At 35.1% G+C, this 17,501-nt stretch overlaps 1 protein-coding gene across 1 annotated transcript in view; it reads left to right on the top strand.

The window, feature by feature from the left end:
- Positions 1–437: 437 nt before the first annotated feature.
- LOC308686390 (calcium-dependent secretion activator 2-like) overlaps positions 438–17,501 on the top strand; it is a gene marked incomplete at its 5' end in the record, with an annotated part of 38,721 nt that continues 21,657 nt past the window's right edge. The window contains 6 exons of the mRNA XM_081394814.1: positions 438–625; positions 9,373–9,474; positions 10,853–10,916; positions 11,027–11,150; positions 12,492–12,592; positions 17,186–17,342. Of these exons, the coding sequence (XP_081250940.1) occupies positions 438–625; positions 9,373–9,474; positions 10,853–10,916; positions 11,027–11,150; positions 12,492–12,592; positions 17,186–17,342 (736 nt within the window). The remainder of the gene's footprint in view (positions 626–9,372; positions 9,475–10,852; positions 10,917–11,026; positions 11,151–12,491; positions 12,593–17,185; positions 17,343–17,501) is intronic.

Raw genomic sequence — 17,501 nt, 5'->3', positions numbered from 1 at the left:
GCTTTTGGCCTTCAGATACAGAACATGTGTATGTTGTACGCCTTTATTAGGCGACATGTATCTAAAGTCCAAAATAAACACTCACCAAATGCAATGAGTCACTTAATAATACGCTTGTTTTTTTTACTGCGAGAATGATGCGTGATGTGAGCGAATCAAATGAAAGACATGCCGTACAAATGTTTAAAGAAAATTGTTGTGACTCCCGTTTTTTTCCTGAGTATAATATATACAGCTGCACATTTAGGAGTCTTAGAGAAAATTTTGCATATTTAATGTAGTATTATCGAAATTTATAAATATACATTCATACATACATAAATATGTACGTTATGTTATGTTAGGATAAACATTTCTGAAGCATTTGGCTGAGATCAGCTAATTTCATGCTCATAGTAAATGTGTTGTATTGTCATCATGTGCTGTTGTGTTTGCAGGGTTGGTTCAGCCCCGGTCAGGTGTTTGTTCTGGATGAGTACTGCGCTCGATACGGGGTGAGGGGCTGTCATCGTCACCTCTGCTACCTGAAAGACCTGATGGATTTCTCGGATAACAACGCCCTGGTGGACCCCACACTCCTGCACTACAGCTATGCCTTCTGTGCCTCACATGTCCACGGAAACAGGTATTAGAATATGTTTGTTGGTTTGTGCACATTTTCATTTACATTTATGCATTTGGCAGATACTTTTATCCAGATTGGCTTAGATTGCATTCAAGGTACACATTTTTGTTACCAGTTTTTGCTTTTCCTGGGAATCGAACCCATGACCATGACCATATCAGTGCCGTGCTGTACTGTTTGAGCTACAGAAGGGCTGAAATCTTTCTGAATTTTAATACAATTAATTAATTATGTGTATATGTGTAAACATATATACATACAATCAATATTTCAAATATTATAATGCTTTATTTGAAAATGACTAAAATTAAAATTATTAATCTCTCTCTCTCTCTCTCTCTCTCTCTCTCTCTCTCTCTCTCTCTCTCTCTCTCTCTCTCTCTCTCTCTCTCTCTCTGTATATATATATATTTATATTTAAAAAAATGTAATGTAATATAATGTCATTGTTGTCTTAAATGAGAAAAACATCAAATTACAAAAAGTAGTTTTAGAAAGAATTTTTTATTTGGTTCAACCCATAAACTTTTAGGTTACAACATCCTTTTTTTTTTTTCAGAAGCTGCATCTGAATCATTGGTATTTAGATATATTTACAGACCATTTATTGCAGCTCAGAGGTGGCATGTATGCATTTACACTACAGTTACAGTTGCATAAATTATTTCATGAGATTAATGGGTTTTTAGTGGGTATTAAAGGAACATTTTCATCATTTACTCTCCATGTTCAAACCTGTATGACTCTCTTTGTTCTGTGGAACATAAAAAAGTTAATTTGAAGAATATCTCAGTAATTTATTTATAAATTACAATTACATTTCAGATGGGATAGTAGATTTTTTTTTTTTTTTTTATAATTGTAAAATAATTTTTACGATACATTTACACATTTGATAGATGCCGATATTTTATTTTGGTTCATTGTCATGGGGAAAGTAACATTTTTTTTAAATAAAACTGACAACGTGTGAAAAATGGTCTCTTATCATTTATATATAAAAACAAGCACTTTAACAATGCCCTTATAGGCCTTTCAAACTGCAAGGAACATTTGGTTTCCCAGGAGGTTGTGCATTTTGAATTCTCACGTATTAAGTGTTTGAAATCAAGGATTTCATTTGTGTTGGACAAATGAGAAGTCCCACATGTTTGATAGATCACAAAAAGGAAAAAAAAAACAACCCTCAGAATGGCTTTTGTCCGCACATAATGGGTGGGCATACAAAAGGAACGAGAAGACAGAAGAAATACTTTAATCACTCGGGAGGCGCTCAGCGTGGCAGCCATGTTCAGCATCACTCAAAGAGAGACTGAGAGCGTCTGCTTGGCAAATTAATTAATGTTTCTCTATTATCTCAAAACGCGAAGCAATTAAACCGTAATTACAGAGTCCATTTGTGCTCCTTCTACATTTTAATAATTTCTCTTTGATAAGGCCTCTGAGGATCAGAATTTTATACAAGCTTGTTTTCTGTAATTGATTATGCGAATTATTGATGGTTTGACATTACTTAAAGACTAAAATAGGCTTGCGTGAGCGGTAAGAGGACTGACTGCAGCTCGTGGTATGAGCAATGTCCCTTGTCCACTTGTTGGCGAAGTCCTTTGTGTTCACGTGTACTGAAAGCTGTTGGTTTTCCACTTACCTCGAATCACCCGTCAATTGACTGATTAGATGTTAAATACACACGGATGTGCTCCTTCTCTTTGCTGGCTGATTTCGTCAATTAGGAACAGTAATGATTAGCCTCTCAAGATAATCATCAGTTACAAATGAGGAAAATTGGCATGAGTAGCTTTTTGTTGGAGGGGGGTGTTGTTTGAATAATGACAGTTCAGCCGTGCAGTCGTGTGTAGAGAGCGTTCATGGGAATATATCGAATTTTTGTGTTGCTACTACCATTGGCCATAATTTAAAATGACTTCTTTATGAAGTCCTGGTCAGAATTATTGGCACCCTTGGTAAATATGAGCAAAGAAGCCTGTGAAAATAAAATTGATTTTTTAATTTTAAAAAATTACAAAAATCGAACCTTTCATTGACGTAAATGTTTTTTTAAATGGTGTGTGGGGGGGGGGGTCTCTAATGTGTTTCTCTAATATACATTGGCCACAATTAATGACAGCCTTTTATTCCATACCTCCTTTGGAGAACACCTGACACCTGAAGATCATCTCTCCAGATCCTTCAGATTCCCAGATCCATGTTGGCGCTTCTTCTCTTCAGTTCAGCCCACTCATTTTCTGTAGGGTTCAGGTCAGGGAACTGGGACGGCCATGGCAGAAGCTTCATTTTGTGCTCAGTGACACATTTTAGTGTTTGTTTTGGATCGTTGTCCTTATGGAAGATCCAAACATGGCCCGTTATAAGATTTCAGGTTTTTGATCTTTTATGTTGATATTTGATAGAATCCATGATACCATGTATCTGAACAAGATGTCCAGGACCTCCAGCAGAAAAACAGGCCCACAACATATAAGATCCTGCGGTATATTTAACTGTGGGCATGGGGTACTTTTTATCTCTGTTTGCACCAAACCCATTTGGTGTTTTGTTTTTTTTAGTTTCATCTGACCACAGAATGCTCCTTTCATGCTCCTAGTCACCATGGTGTGCTAAAAGAACAAATTAGATATCAATGGGAATATGCTTGAGATATAAATATGAGATATTTTACTCATAAGAATTTCTAGGGGTGCCAATAATTGTGGCCAATGTGTTTTTGGAGAAAAACATTTATTTTCACTTTCAGTTGTTTGACTTCAATGACAGATACAGGATAAACAATGCAGATTTATTTTCCAAGCTTTCTTTGATCGTATTTATCAAGGTTGCCAATTATTCTGACCAGACCATGTATTCAGTGTTGGATTTATTAAAGAAAATCCAATAGTGCACCAGTTAAACTTTGTTGTTCAGAAGATTTAATGATATTTTCTTTTGATATTCCTTTCAAAAGTACATGAAAACACAGTACAAGTAATGTGTAACTAGTAAAGTAAAGCATTACTTATATATTTACAACAAAATATTTGAGTTACTTTTTGCAAGTTACTTTGTTTTCCCATTTATTGACTGACACCTCTTCTGTCCCCATGTTGAAAGAAATAAGTGCAGAGGCGGTGTGTGCGTTGTGTGAACATGTTATTGTACTTCTAGACTAAATGTAAGCATGCATTTACTCATCTCGCTTTTTATTAGCCAATTTCTTTGCTGCTGAAAATAACAATAGCCTTAACCCTGGTCCAGAGAACCTCTCATCTTCAGTTCAGATGAAAATGCATCCGCTCAACTGATCTAATGCGTCAGTCAATAACTCAAGGAACGTTTATGACAGTAAGCCTTTCTGACGGTGAGTGTGCAGCTTAAAACCTGTGAAGATTGTTGCCATCTTTATCTCCACGACTGATCTTGCACCCACCGACTCCAAGAGCACAACAGAGACCACACACTTTTTCTGCAGTCTTGGGTCTGGGAATTCATTTTCCCTCGAGGGATTTTTTTTTTTTTTAATGGATCAATAAAGAGTTGTAAGCCGTGTGTTAGTGATGCGCAGATCACAGTTATATCAGTGGGTCAGACGGGCCAAGTAATAAAAAATAACATTCCAATTAAATGCGAGTGGGTCGCTGGTGGATGAGATAAACCATTAATGATGGAAATATGAACGTGTTTAAAGCTTCATTTTTTGTCAGGCACTAATCTACGCAGTTGCAGGGTCCACTTGTTTAAGTGGCAATGGAGGCAAAACAGATCAGAGAGAATTTTCAAAAAGGAGAATTAAAAATATATTAATAACGCCTATATCCTTTGCTTGGGATGAATGTATTTAATTTCTCGTGTGTGTGTTCGGGAAGTTGCTTTGACGGAAACAGTGTAAAGCCTGGCTATTAAGGAAATGTAGTTTTGCCAAAGAAGAATTTTTACTTAATTACTTAATGTTAATTGAACAGCAGCCTAATTCAGTAATACGTTACCATATCGTCAGCTTAACACTGAGAATTAGAATGATTGTAATGTGACGAACGGGTGCGGAGAAAATCATATGGCGGGTGGATGATTTATTTTTAACAGCGGATTCGGGTGATGTTAAAGCTGATCCGTGCATCTCTAACGTGTGTTCACTGTGTATTCGGACGACAATCACAAGAAACAGTGAAAATTATGTAATTAAATAAAAGTATTATATATATAATGTTATAAAAATATTATGTATGATAAACAATGTATAATATATAGTTTTTCTAATAATTTTATTTCACAATATTATGGTATTTCTATTTGTAAAAATATTTTTATATATCTTTTTTTAGTGCTGGGCAACAAATAAATCGTGATTAATCACATCCAAGATAAAAGTTTGTGTTTACATAATATATGTGTGTGTACGGTGTATAATTATTTTGTATATATAAATACACACAAATACATACAATTGTAAATATAAATATACAATTTCTTAAATATAAACATATGCATGTATATATTTAAGAAATATTTGCATGTATATACTGTATATTTATAATATATATAAATATAAATGTTATTATATAAATAAATAAAATTTCCATGCTTGTGTATGTATTTATATATACAAAATAATTATACACAGAACACACATATATTATGAAAACAAACTTTTATTTTGGATGTGATTAATCGCGATTAATTGTTGCCCAGCACTACATTTTTAAAAAATGTATTATTCTTTAAATTATATATTTGTGACCCTGGACCACAAAACCAGTCTTATGTGTATTTTTTTTTAAATTGAGATTTATACATCATCTGAAAGCTGAATACATAATCTTTCCATTGATGTATGGTTTGTTAGGATAGGACAATATTTGGTCAAGATACAACTATTTGAAGATCTGGAATCTGAGGGTGCAGAAAAATCGAAATATTGAGAAAATCACCTTTAAAGTTGTCCATTTCTATTGGCGATAGTGCTGCATCCATTCACAAAAATAAATGTTTTATATATTTAAGGTGGTAAATTTACAAAATATCTTCATGGAACATGATCTTTACTTAATATCCTAATGATTTTTGGCATAAAAGAAAAATCTATAATTTTGACCCATACAATGTTTTGTTGGCTATTGCCACAAATATACCCGTGCAACATAAGACTGGTTTTGTGATCCAGGGTCACATTTAACATTTATTTAATATTGATTTTAAATCATAATTTTACACAAATATGTATTGTTTTGAAAATGTTGTTGTTTTTTTACAAATAAATTTTGTAATATAATAATTATTATAAAATATAGATAATAAAAAAAAATTGATATTTTCCACAACAAAATTATTATTATCATTATCAAAGTTATTTTCATTGCAAAGAAAATTTGCAACAATATTATACAGGCTATTCCAAAAACTGCTGAGCTCTTTTGCATACATTTTTGTTTCTATAGTAACAGCAACTCTGATTGGTGGATATCTCTTCAGAATTATGGGTAGTGAAGTCTGGCTAATAAACGCCATTTTGACAGTTGAAATCAAACTGAATCGTGGCATCTACTGAAGCATACATCATTTATCATAATTGATATTAAGAAAATGAGTTGAGACTTTTACTCAATTAAGACTTGTGCTCAATTGTGATGTGAAACGAAACCACTGAGTCTGTAAATTCTTAGATTTTAGGTAACGGTGTGTTAACCGAAACTCCTTTCAGACATGTTTGTCAGTGCAAACATCCTTGTGGCACATTTCAGTCGGTGTCGCCTGTGTTTGACTGACAGATGCACCCTGGGCTCGACGAGGCTTGAGACTTGGAAGCAAGTACGCGAGAGCAAACAGACAGGTGTGTGAGATGAACTGGCGAGGGCGTACTGACAGCGACGAGAGTGACAGTAATCACAAGCTAACCTCTTTCTCACCTGTCAGTCTTTCTCTCCTCTCTCGCCTGTCCATCATGCTTGGCTGCCCCATGTGACAAGAGTATTTACCAGTCGGCACAATCAGTTACTCACTGTAAACATGACATACATCCAGATCCTCGCCCTTTGGATTGTCACTTGTCTTGTCCATTGGGTCTTGATTTGATCGGATATACACCAACCCATTTGTCATTGAGGATGGCATCCATTTGTATACTCTTGTAAAAACTGTTCTAGAACCTTAGGACTCAATATGAGATGCTGAAGTACTCGTGTAAATGACTCGCTTCACTCTGAAACCAGTAGCTCATGTATTTGCTTAAATTTCCATCTGCATTATTTTACAATCGCACTTAGCCATCTCGGGATATCAATTTTATTTCAAGATATATTGTGTAGCCCTAGTGGCCAAGACTGAACTCTTACAAACGCACAGCTTTGAAACTAACAACCAACTTCTTGGACATGTTGGCACGGCCAGACTTTCCCAAGACTCATGCCGCGCTGTTTAACCCTCTTTGACTGGCCCCGGACAGGTCAACGTTTCACTCGTTTTAAACACACTCGCTTCATCGCTTCATCAGGCGCAAACAATAAGTCGGCCCCCTTACATACATATACACATATACACAGGGTGCAGTGTGCATTAAAATGTTATATTTAAAATATATGTATAATTTAGTATATATATATATATATGTATATACTAAATTATAAATATATTTTAAATATAACATTTTAATTTGTACAATTTATTTATTTTTATACATAAATGTACTTTTAAAAAATGGTAGTTTATTTTACAAAGAATTTGTATTGTATTATATTGTATTTTCAGTATAATAATAGTAATAATATTGGATAATTTTTATATATATATATATCAAATATTAAAAAATCACACCAATGTACACACACCAATATTATTATATGATATTTTTTATTCTATTTTTCCCCCACATTTTTTCAGCAAATATTAGTTTTGTGTAGAAACATGTACAAAGTTTTGCAATAATAGCTGGAAATTATATAGGTAGTGTAATTATACTGGAGACTCCAAACATATGTAAGTTCACAAACACTTACTGGAAAATAATGGCATAAATTGCAAATCATACTGATTAGTTTGTCATTTTCAACTCATTCTTATACCAAGACTTTGAGATGTTATTCACGCAGTTTCAATAAAACGTCATCTATGTTAGTTGACAAGCAGAAAATTTACAACCAATTATCACAGAAAATTAAGTGTTTACATTTTTCAAGGTATAAAAGTTACACGATCAACACGACATACAGCGACGGTTCCATCAACTGGCCCCAAATTCTCTCACATTGGCCCCCGGCCAGTGAGACGTCCTTATTACAGAGCCCTGAATAATGATAGCAAAAGTGATGCCTTCCTCAGCAAACACCACTAAAAATGTTGTGTTATGTAAGGTAGAATTGGATGTGTTTCAAGGTTTGAAGGATTCGTTTAGCATTAGTCAACTCGATGGGAGGATGTGTGAATTGTGAGAGACTTAATTACCGACTGAAGTCGCAAGGCTTTGGTAGTCGTAGGTTTTGGTGATGTACTGGGAGCTACAAACAAGCAAAGACTCTAAACCAGAGTGATTCTCCCTCATGCTAACAGTTCAATTCCCAGGCCTCTTGTTAGAAGCAGTTAAACTAAGAGGCCTTCCTTAAGAACTAATGAGCCTACACAGTACGACAGACAAAGACACTGAGATTAAAGGGTCGATGTTGAGTTTATACACTCCTTAGCCTTTACCATAATGCAAAAAGGAGATTTTTTTTCTTTTCATTTGTAGGCGCTGATCTACCCCCCACCCCCCCATGCTCGCGCATACACATCTTCTGCCGCTCTTCACACTCCCTCTTTGTGTTCTCTCGGGATTAGCTGGCTCTTGTCAAAAAGAAAAGGCGGATTTCATTTAATAGAGAGAGGGATTTGCAGAACAGACAGGTTTACAAGTTGCCTTTACCTCTGCGTGTAAGGAAAGCGCTTTCTCTACAAGGCTAAGCTGTGCCATTCAGAAAGTGTGGAGGGTTTGGATAGCAAGGCACAATGGCTTCTAACTAAACTGCCCATTGTCTACAGTTAAAAACTGAAGTTTGGAATGATTACTTTAGCGATTATAGTGCAATTGGTCAATGCTTAGTGGTTGAACATGCTGGCTATATTTGATTATTGCAGTTACGAGGTATAAACAAGGTTTAAATCTGTGACTTAATTAATTTAAATAAATAGTTGATGATTGAAACAATAATTTCATCCTAAATAAAATAAATCTAAAATAATGTTTAGGACATAATACAAATTTCATTCAAAATATAAGAATGTCTGATCTATTAAATATGATTTGAAATCTATTTTATTCAATTAGTTTTTGAATAATTTATTTTGTTTTATTTTGAATACACATCTTATTTATTAGTCTCATATCTTCGATTATTGTGAACATATTATTCAAACAAATATTAAATGAATAAATATAACATTGAAAAGGAGACTGCAAATTATTCATTTTTTTCAAAATAGTTTAAATTTGAAGAATGTGTGATCTTTTAAGATATTTCCAGTTGCTTCCCTTCTTGCATTACCTTGATATGATTCACCAAGGACACATTTATTTTGATATTCTTTTATTTAAGAGTTTTGGATTGCAAAGCCCTGCTGAAGCATTGTTCAGTTCAGCTGGAATAATTGTGAAACTTACAACTCTCTTTGAAAAATCTTTTGATTTATGAAGTCGAAGCACAGGATCCAAGGGCATTTGAAATGAAAGAACAGGTGTTGTAAAGAATAAAACAGAAAAATTTAATGTTTCCTCCTTGTTTTGGCAGACCGGATGGCATGGGCACTGTTACAGAAAAGGAGAAGGAGGAGTTTGAGGAGATCAGGAGCAGACTGTTGACTTTATTGGAGAAGCAGATCACACATTTCAGGTAAGATGAGCTACCACATCCACTTAATCTTAGTAATGCGCCTCAATTTATTAAGATAACTAATCTACAGTCAAACCAAAATGTATTCAGACACCTTCAACATTTCTCACATAATCACAGTTTATTCGCTATAGTTTAGAAAATGGAGAAAGAACTCAGAGTCATCAAATCATTTGATATTTCACTGGTTTTGGCCATCCTTCTGTTAGACTGTCTCACAAATGAATTAGGTTGAAGCTGTCAGCTGTTAAATTTAAGAACACAATTAGATAATACCAATTAAGGTCAACCAATTACCAAGTAATGCTTAATTTTGTTCAGTCTGTGGTGTATAAATGTCGCATTAGCAAGTAAAGAAAAAACACTTCAGCAAAACATGGTCAGGTCAAAGGATCTGAATAATTTTTGGTCCCAAATTTGTATAAATTTTACTGGTAGTCCACTGTATCAAGAAGTTTTGGTTATAATGTCACAGTTTACTTTATTTTGCTTTCCTCACTTACATAAATTAACTATGCCCTGCACCCTCTAGTAAAAAAATATAAAAAATGATATCTGGTGTCTGAATAATTTCTGAAAAAAAAATCAGCAAATGTTCAGATATTGGATTTCAGATCTATTTTTAAAGGTTGCAAACATCAGGGAAAAAATCCAAATGATAAAAACAAACTATATAATCATGTAATTACATTGTAATAACAGTGTATTAACAATGTAATATCTTGTCCCTGAAGCAAAACCAATTGATAACCACTGTAAAGCATCTCCGCTTACAGTTTACTCGTTTACCAGACCCCCTCCTGATTGGTCCTCGTTTTCAACCGACCCCCCGCTGGCCCCCCTCAGTAGAGCACTGGAAACACTAGTAAAGAGGGTTTGAGTCTTGCTTTTGCAGCAGAACCTAATAAAACCACTCCAACAAAAGCTACAAACAGCATCTCAGATTATGCAAATGGGACGGCAGACAGAGGCCAGGCCGGTGCGGGGCGTGCCGGGGATTAAGCGCGGGTCCCAGCCCAAGCTGATTAGACCTTGTTGAGTCACTTGGTAAGTGTGCCTCTTGCCCCACATGCACCAAAAAAACGCGTCGAGGGCCGTTCGGGGGGACTTTCACACCTGTGGTGTGAGGCCTTTATGAGAACCACTTCTCTTTCGTCTTCATTCATCCCATTTAGCATTGTCCCGTACGTACGCTGACACCTGTCCCTCCTCAACGGGCTTTGGAAAACATCTCTATTTAAAAGACGTAATTATTGTCCCATGATAGCTGAGAAACAGCGGTTTGTGACTGACTCCTTCAGCTTGTGCTCAGTCTTCTTTCTTCTATGCCTTTCGTTAATTACCACTCGAGGTTTACCCCTTGTCTTCTTGCCCGTAGGTACTGTTTCCCCTTCGGGCGACCGGAGGGGGCTCTTAAAGCCACACTCTCTCTTCTAGAAAGGGTGAGTGTCCTCCAATTAACTGTGCATGCTTTGCGCCTTATATGCATGTCTTGTGTGTACTAGCATGTGCTTAAAGTGAAATAAATGAGAGGAAAAGTGTCATTCTTCAGGCTCTGATGAAAGACATCACCACACCTGTCCCAACTGAAGAGATGCACAAGATAGTTCAGAAGTGCCTGGAAAAAGCTGCGCTCATCAATTACTCCCAGCTGACCGACTACGCCCAGATCGAAGGTTCTCACAGATTACTTTTCAGGGCTCAACAGTAAGGTTTTTTTCCGTTTTTTTGATGGCCCTTGTCAGCAGGTAGTTTGGATTTGAGAAGAGAAATCTAGCTTAACACCTTCTAATGTTTTCAGTGGCCCCAGTACACACAAAAAATACACTACCGTTCATATGCTTCATATCGTTAATACCGTTTTTAATATGCTTTAAGACGAACCATGTGCAAATTCTGCAAAGAGTATTTTCTCTTGAAAACTGCGGTGATCTAAAGACAGTCTCAAAAACGAGGTTTGAAATCACTGGTGAAGCAGGGTAGTCTCAAAAGAAGACAGGTTATCCCGGTATATTTTCTTTTAATTTGAAAAATCGGGTATTTAGATGTTATGATGCTATATTAAGATGTTATGATGAACTATATGCCTTTCTCCACTGACGTTCTGAGTTGTTCAAAACGTTTCTAAAGATCCTGATTTTTAGAAGGCAGACTGAGATTGTAAACTTGAACATGGTTTGTGTAACATTAGCAACACATTATTAGCTGTTTGATAATATAGTAAAGCAAAATGCTAATCATATTAATTACTGTTGTGTGTCCGACAGTATAAAGAGCGATATCCTTGTGCAGCATTTATCTCAGTAAGTTGAGCGAGTGGATCTCTAAGCTGGTGTGAGTGAGTGGAGGCGGGGCTAATTTGCATATTCATGGTTCTGTGTATCTTAAATGAAGCTAGGGTGTAGAGTTACATTCGAGCTATTTTAAGGCATGAAGAAAAAAAATGTCACAGGAAAATACAGAAATATGTAATTTTGGTGATCAAAGATGAGTTTTAAGGGATACAATTGTTGACTACAGGGGGACTTTAAATAAAGAAAAAAAAATCGGCAACCGTTATCAGAATCGGCCAATTTGCTTCTAAAAAAAATACAAGTACGAATACGAATAGTCTTTTCGCTGCAAAAACAAATGCCCTTTTCAAAGAGCACTGTGTTTTTCTAGTTTTCTTGCAAATTAATTTGTGGTTAATATTAATGTAACAGTCAGCACACTAAGGTTTACAAGAGGGATTTCGGGCCGCACATTTTTTCCCATCAACCCTCAACCTAAAATGAGTTTGACACCCCCTGTACACTATTAAAAATAGTTTCGACTTAATTAAGTGTACATGCTACCTTAAAATTTTGTATTAAAAAGTTGTATTAACTAACTACGTAGTACAGTCAGCTTTTTTATAGCGTAGCTGGCCAAATCCTTATTGTTGAGCCCTTTAGATCTATTGCTTTAAGTTCTTACATTTAATTTGTGTGAAGTGTTAGACATTTGGTGTGACTGTGATGTCTGTGTGTCAGCAGATAGCAGCCAGGCGTCTCCAGAGAAGAGACTGGAGGACATGATCAGACTAGGAGAGCTGTGTATGGAGGTGTTACAGCAGAACGATGAGCATCACTCTGAGGTAAGACCTGTGCAATAACTCTTGATAAAGTCCTGACTATTTCCTGCTATGAAAGCCTTCATTTATTTTCATTATGTCTTTGTTATCAATGCTTTTTCTTTCTTGTTTCTCGGAAAAACTCAATACCGGCACCTTTTTGTTCATAATGAATCCGCCATAGATCCTGTCATATATCTTCAAGTCTTTTACAACATAGGTTCAGAAAAACCCACAGTCACGTAGACAGAGAATCAATCTTTGTTTATCATCGGGTCCTTTGGTTTTGCATGTTTCTCCAGAAGGTATTGCATGATCATTTCAAAGCGGACTTGTGATCATTTACCGTCTCGCTGTCCATTTACTTCGCCACGTTGCCGTGACAGCTGTTAGCGAGTGACAGCTTACCCGTCCAGTGCCAGCTCATAGTAGCGGCACAGGAAAACAACGCCCACGGCCCATCTGCACAAGGCCAGCGCCCGCTATCGCTCTCACATCAACTTTAAAAAAAAGAAAATATCAAAGGAAACTAATCAATACTAGGTGTTAAGTCTTCGTAGAAAGTAACAGCGAGCATTTTCCTAACTAAAAATGTGGATGTAGACATCTGCTAGCAAGGTAGCGGGCTATTTTTAGGCCTCAAGCTTTCAACAGCTGTCACAGATGACAGAGACAATGATGCCAGAACCCAGGCTGTGCCTAACAAGACAAATGTCCCACATGCTGTCACTAAGGAAACATCAAGGTGTGTGTGTGTGTGTGTGTGCGTGATGTGCTCAGATCTACGTTAGTGAAATTATGGTCGGGCTTACAGTTTGAAACTAGGAGTAAAACATTGTCTAATCAAATGTGTTTTACATGGAAAGTGTATCTCTGTTCACTTTGCTTAAGAATGTGTATGTCTATTTGATATTTCTCTCTTTCTTTAACACTCCTATGTTTGTAATGCATTAGGGAAGAGAGGTAAGGTTCATTTTATATTTCACTCTCGTGTTGTGTTGTGTTGTGTTATTTAGTATTTGCACCTCATTCATTTTTATTTATCATTCATGCTTTTACAAACAAAACAGATTGGGTGTCATTTATCACAACGTATATTTGTGTGTTAAAGCATTTGACAACGAAATCAATAAGTTGCCCTCTTTTTAATTTATCTCCACTAACCACTGATTCTTTGAACTGCCTAAGTCTAATATGTAGGCAATAAAAAATAAAATATACTGTAGTAGATCAAACGTTTTTGGGATCAGTAAGATTTGTTTGTTTTTTTGAGAGCGAAAAATTAATAATTTAATTCAGTAAGGAATAAGGATGCATTAAATTGTTAACAAGTGATAGTAAAGACATTTATAATGTTACAAAAGAATATTTATATTGTTTCAAAGAAATGCAGTTTCTTTATATATATATTATCTTATTATTCATCAAAGAATCCTGAAAAATGTATCATAGTTTCCACAAAATATGAAGCAGCACAACCATTTTCAACTGAAAACAATAAGAAATGTTTATTGAGCAACAAATCAACATATTAGAATGATTTCTGAAGAATCATGCGACACTGAAGCCTGGAGTAATGATGTTGAAATAATAAAACAGTAAAAAATAAATTACATTTTAAAATATATTCAAATAGATTTTAAATGATGTACAATTGTATATAATATTGTACGCAATATTGCTGTTTTTTAATCAAATAAATGCAGTCTTGGCAAGTATAAGAGACTTCTTTTAAAAAGTATTTCACAAAGTCAATAACTTGTCCGGTAGTTATTTTCATATTTATAAATATAATTAAATTATTAATATGGTTAATATGCATATTGTTAAATATATTATTCATATACTACAATAAGATAATACAAGTCTGGAATAGTTTCTGCAATATTTACATATAATATTTTTTTCCAGAATATCAATTCTGCATAAAAATGCATCAAATCACATGCAGTCGAGGCTGAGATTGTGAGGACAGCCCTTATATGGAGATGGTTTGGGTGTGTATTATGCTAATTACTATCTCTGAAGGATCATGTGACACAGTGTTGCAACACTGGAATAAATTACATTTTAAAATATATTCAAACAGAAAACAGTTCTTTTAAATTGTAATAATATTTCACAGTATTATTGTATTGACCACATAAATGCAGCCTTGGTGAGCAGAAGAGACTTCTTTCAAAAACATGAACAAATTTTACCAACCCTACATTTTTGAACAGTAGTGTATTTCCCAGTTTGACTAGATGTATAACACCTTTAACTCACAACAGGTTAGTAATATGATCGACTAGCTAACCATCCTGAACCATTCCTAGAAGCAACAGAAAAGAGTATAGTCAGTATGTTTTAGACTGAAATGGATGTCAGCTCTATGCTGTTCAAAACCTGCTTCTGAAAGCCCTGAAGACAAACTCCCTCAAGGCCATCGACTGTAAAACATCTTGTCAGACAAGAGTGACGTTCACCCCCTCCCCACACACACACACACACACACACACACACACACGCTCGGATATCCGTACACAATAGCACCCTTTAATAAGTCAGCATTCTCCTCTCCACCACATATTCTTCACCATGACTGATTGCACTTTTATCCCTGTCGCTCGATGCCGACCGCTTTGGATGAAAAGTTCTTGGCTTCAAAGAATACAAGACAACATGAACCGGCTTTCGTTGATACTCTCGATTTAGTTGGCTGCAGACGTCCCCAAGAATGGCCGTGTGGAAGAATGTAAAGAGAGAAATGTATTGATGGACTTGGATCTTTTCAGAAGGGCCTTCAATGCACATACTGGCAGACAATAGGATCTCGGCACTATGTAGAAAGACGGCACTGAATTTTTCCCTTTTCTCAGAGGAATTTAGAAGGATGTATGAGCTCTGGTGCGCTGCAGTCGACCGTAAAAGACACGTGGATAGCTAATTGTCCTTTTTTGATCTTTAGCCTTTTTGATGGCAGTATTCTGCTACTTTCTTGTACAGTTCCCTTTTCCAAACGTAAAAACCAAACGTAAAAATGTATTTGTTACCTATAAAATTTAAATCAGTGTTGATGTATTTACAAGTGATTAAAGTTGATATTCAAATGTTATTTCCCATTTTTCTATAGTATAAAAAACATTGCATGATCATAGGGAATGGGAGTGGTTGCAAGGGTATCGGTCTATATCAAAGCAGCCCAATCACAAAAATCTAAAATCCAGCCATTTCAATGGGAATTCGTAACGATCAGGAATTTCGCCGAAGGGTTAAAAATGGTCACATGAATTTGCACCGTTGACCAACTGGAAGTTGCTTGGTTTGAAAGTGATCGCTACGATACAATAGATGGAGCTTTTTTGACCATGAAATTTCAATGAAACTGGGATTTCTGCGCATCTACACTGTAAAAAAATATTTTTCGAAGTAAATGGTAAAATAGTACAGACTAAATAAAACAAAGATTATCGGAGTAGGTTTTACAAGAAATTACTATTTCAGCCTTTTTACTTGAAAATTTCACATTTAATTCAATGTGTTACTTGCCGTTGTAATCTATTTCACAGTAAATCCTACACAAAAAATGTTTTCAGTGTACCAAGTGAAATTGTTCAAATATGTTCCAAGCATGCAGGTTTTGTAAAGCCATTTTCCATCTCGATCTTTGTGTGGTTCTTTTCAAGGTCCCATCATTTTATTGATTGTCTTCTACTTGCTTTAATTCCATGTTTGTATTGTGCTTTGTTGCGAGTGTCCAAGTGCATAATGCTTAGCCCTCAGGATTGTACCCTATTCCTCTCTACATTATGCCTTTTGGCATTATTGTTTGTGATTGTATGTTTGCACAGGTATAGAAGACGTAGCATATTTTCAGCATGTTACATATGCTGGTTGCATATATGGGTGATTCTTTCCTAATTAGGGGAACTTTTATGTCCATTGGGATGATTTTAAGGAAAACATTTTTTTAATAAAAAACAGGCTTTATTATTTATTCTATCTATATAATATAGAAATAATTCATATTAATGATATGTCTCCTTAATTTAATAATTGTTCCTGATTTTAAAGTGTTAAAAGTTTACATCTAGCCAAAGTTTCCCAATTTTTATTTCTCTTTAATACAATTATAAAAAGTATTTTTTTTTCATTCTGAAAAATGAGAGCTTAAAATCACCATGAAATCAAAATAGCAATTCTTATTTTTTTATGTAATATTTCAGTATTATGTCATTACCATCACACATACATCTTGATAGTTGTTCAAGTCCATGATCAGATCTTTGTTCTAGGGTTATTATTGTTAGCTTAAAGTAAAGCCATTAAATAAAAAAGTGAACTAAAATTAAATAATATTTAATAATGTACAAGTTGTCAGGCGACATTTCTCATTTTTGTGTAGTTTAACTTGAAGTGCTAAAATGAAATCAACTCAAACTATTAAGTAAAATAAATATATATATTTTTTAAACTAATAAAAATTACAAAACACAACAAATGAAGTGAAAACAGAAAATATTCAAATAAATTCTAATTCTAAATAATAACAAAAATGATTAATTATCCTAAAATAATGTTTAAAATAGAAAAAAGTCAAAAGTGTCCCTAATTGACTGCATGTGTATTTTGCAGGCCTTCTCCTGGTGGCCCGAGGCGATGGGTGAGCACGCCGAGACCTTCCTGTCGCTCTACACGGTGGACATGGACTCAGCACTGGCCGTCCAGCCACAGGACTCCTGGGACAGTTTCCCCCTCTTTCAGCTGCTCAACAACTTCCTCCGAACAGACCGTGTGTAGTGTTTGTCACCTTTATTTATATAGCGCTTTATCACTGTAAAAAATCACAACTTAAAATTCAACATTAGAATAAGAAATAATGTGTTGTTTAAACTTAAAAAAAAGTATGTGTGCTTGCTTGACTTTATATTAAGTATTAAATATATTAAAT

This window comes from Scardinius erythrophthalmus, assembly GCF_964197995.2.
Source record: "Scardinius erythrophthalmus genome assembly, contig: HAP1_SCAFFOLD_231, whole genome shotgun sequence".
Lineage (NCBI taxonomy): Eukaryota > Metazoa > Chordata > Actinopteri > Cypriniformes > Leuciscidae > Scardinius > Scardinius erythrophthalmus.
Note: the sequence above shows the minus strand (reverse complement) of the source record. Positions and strands in the feature narration are given on the sequence as shown.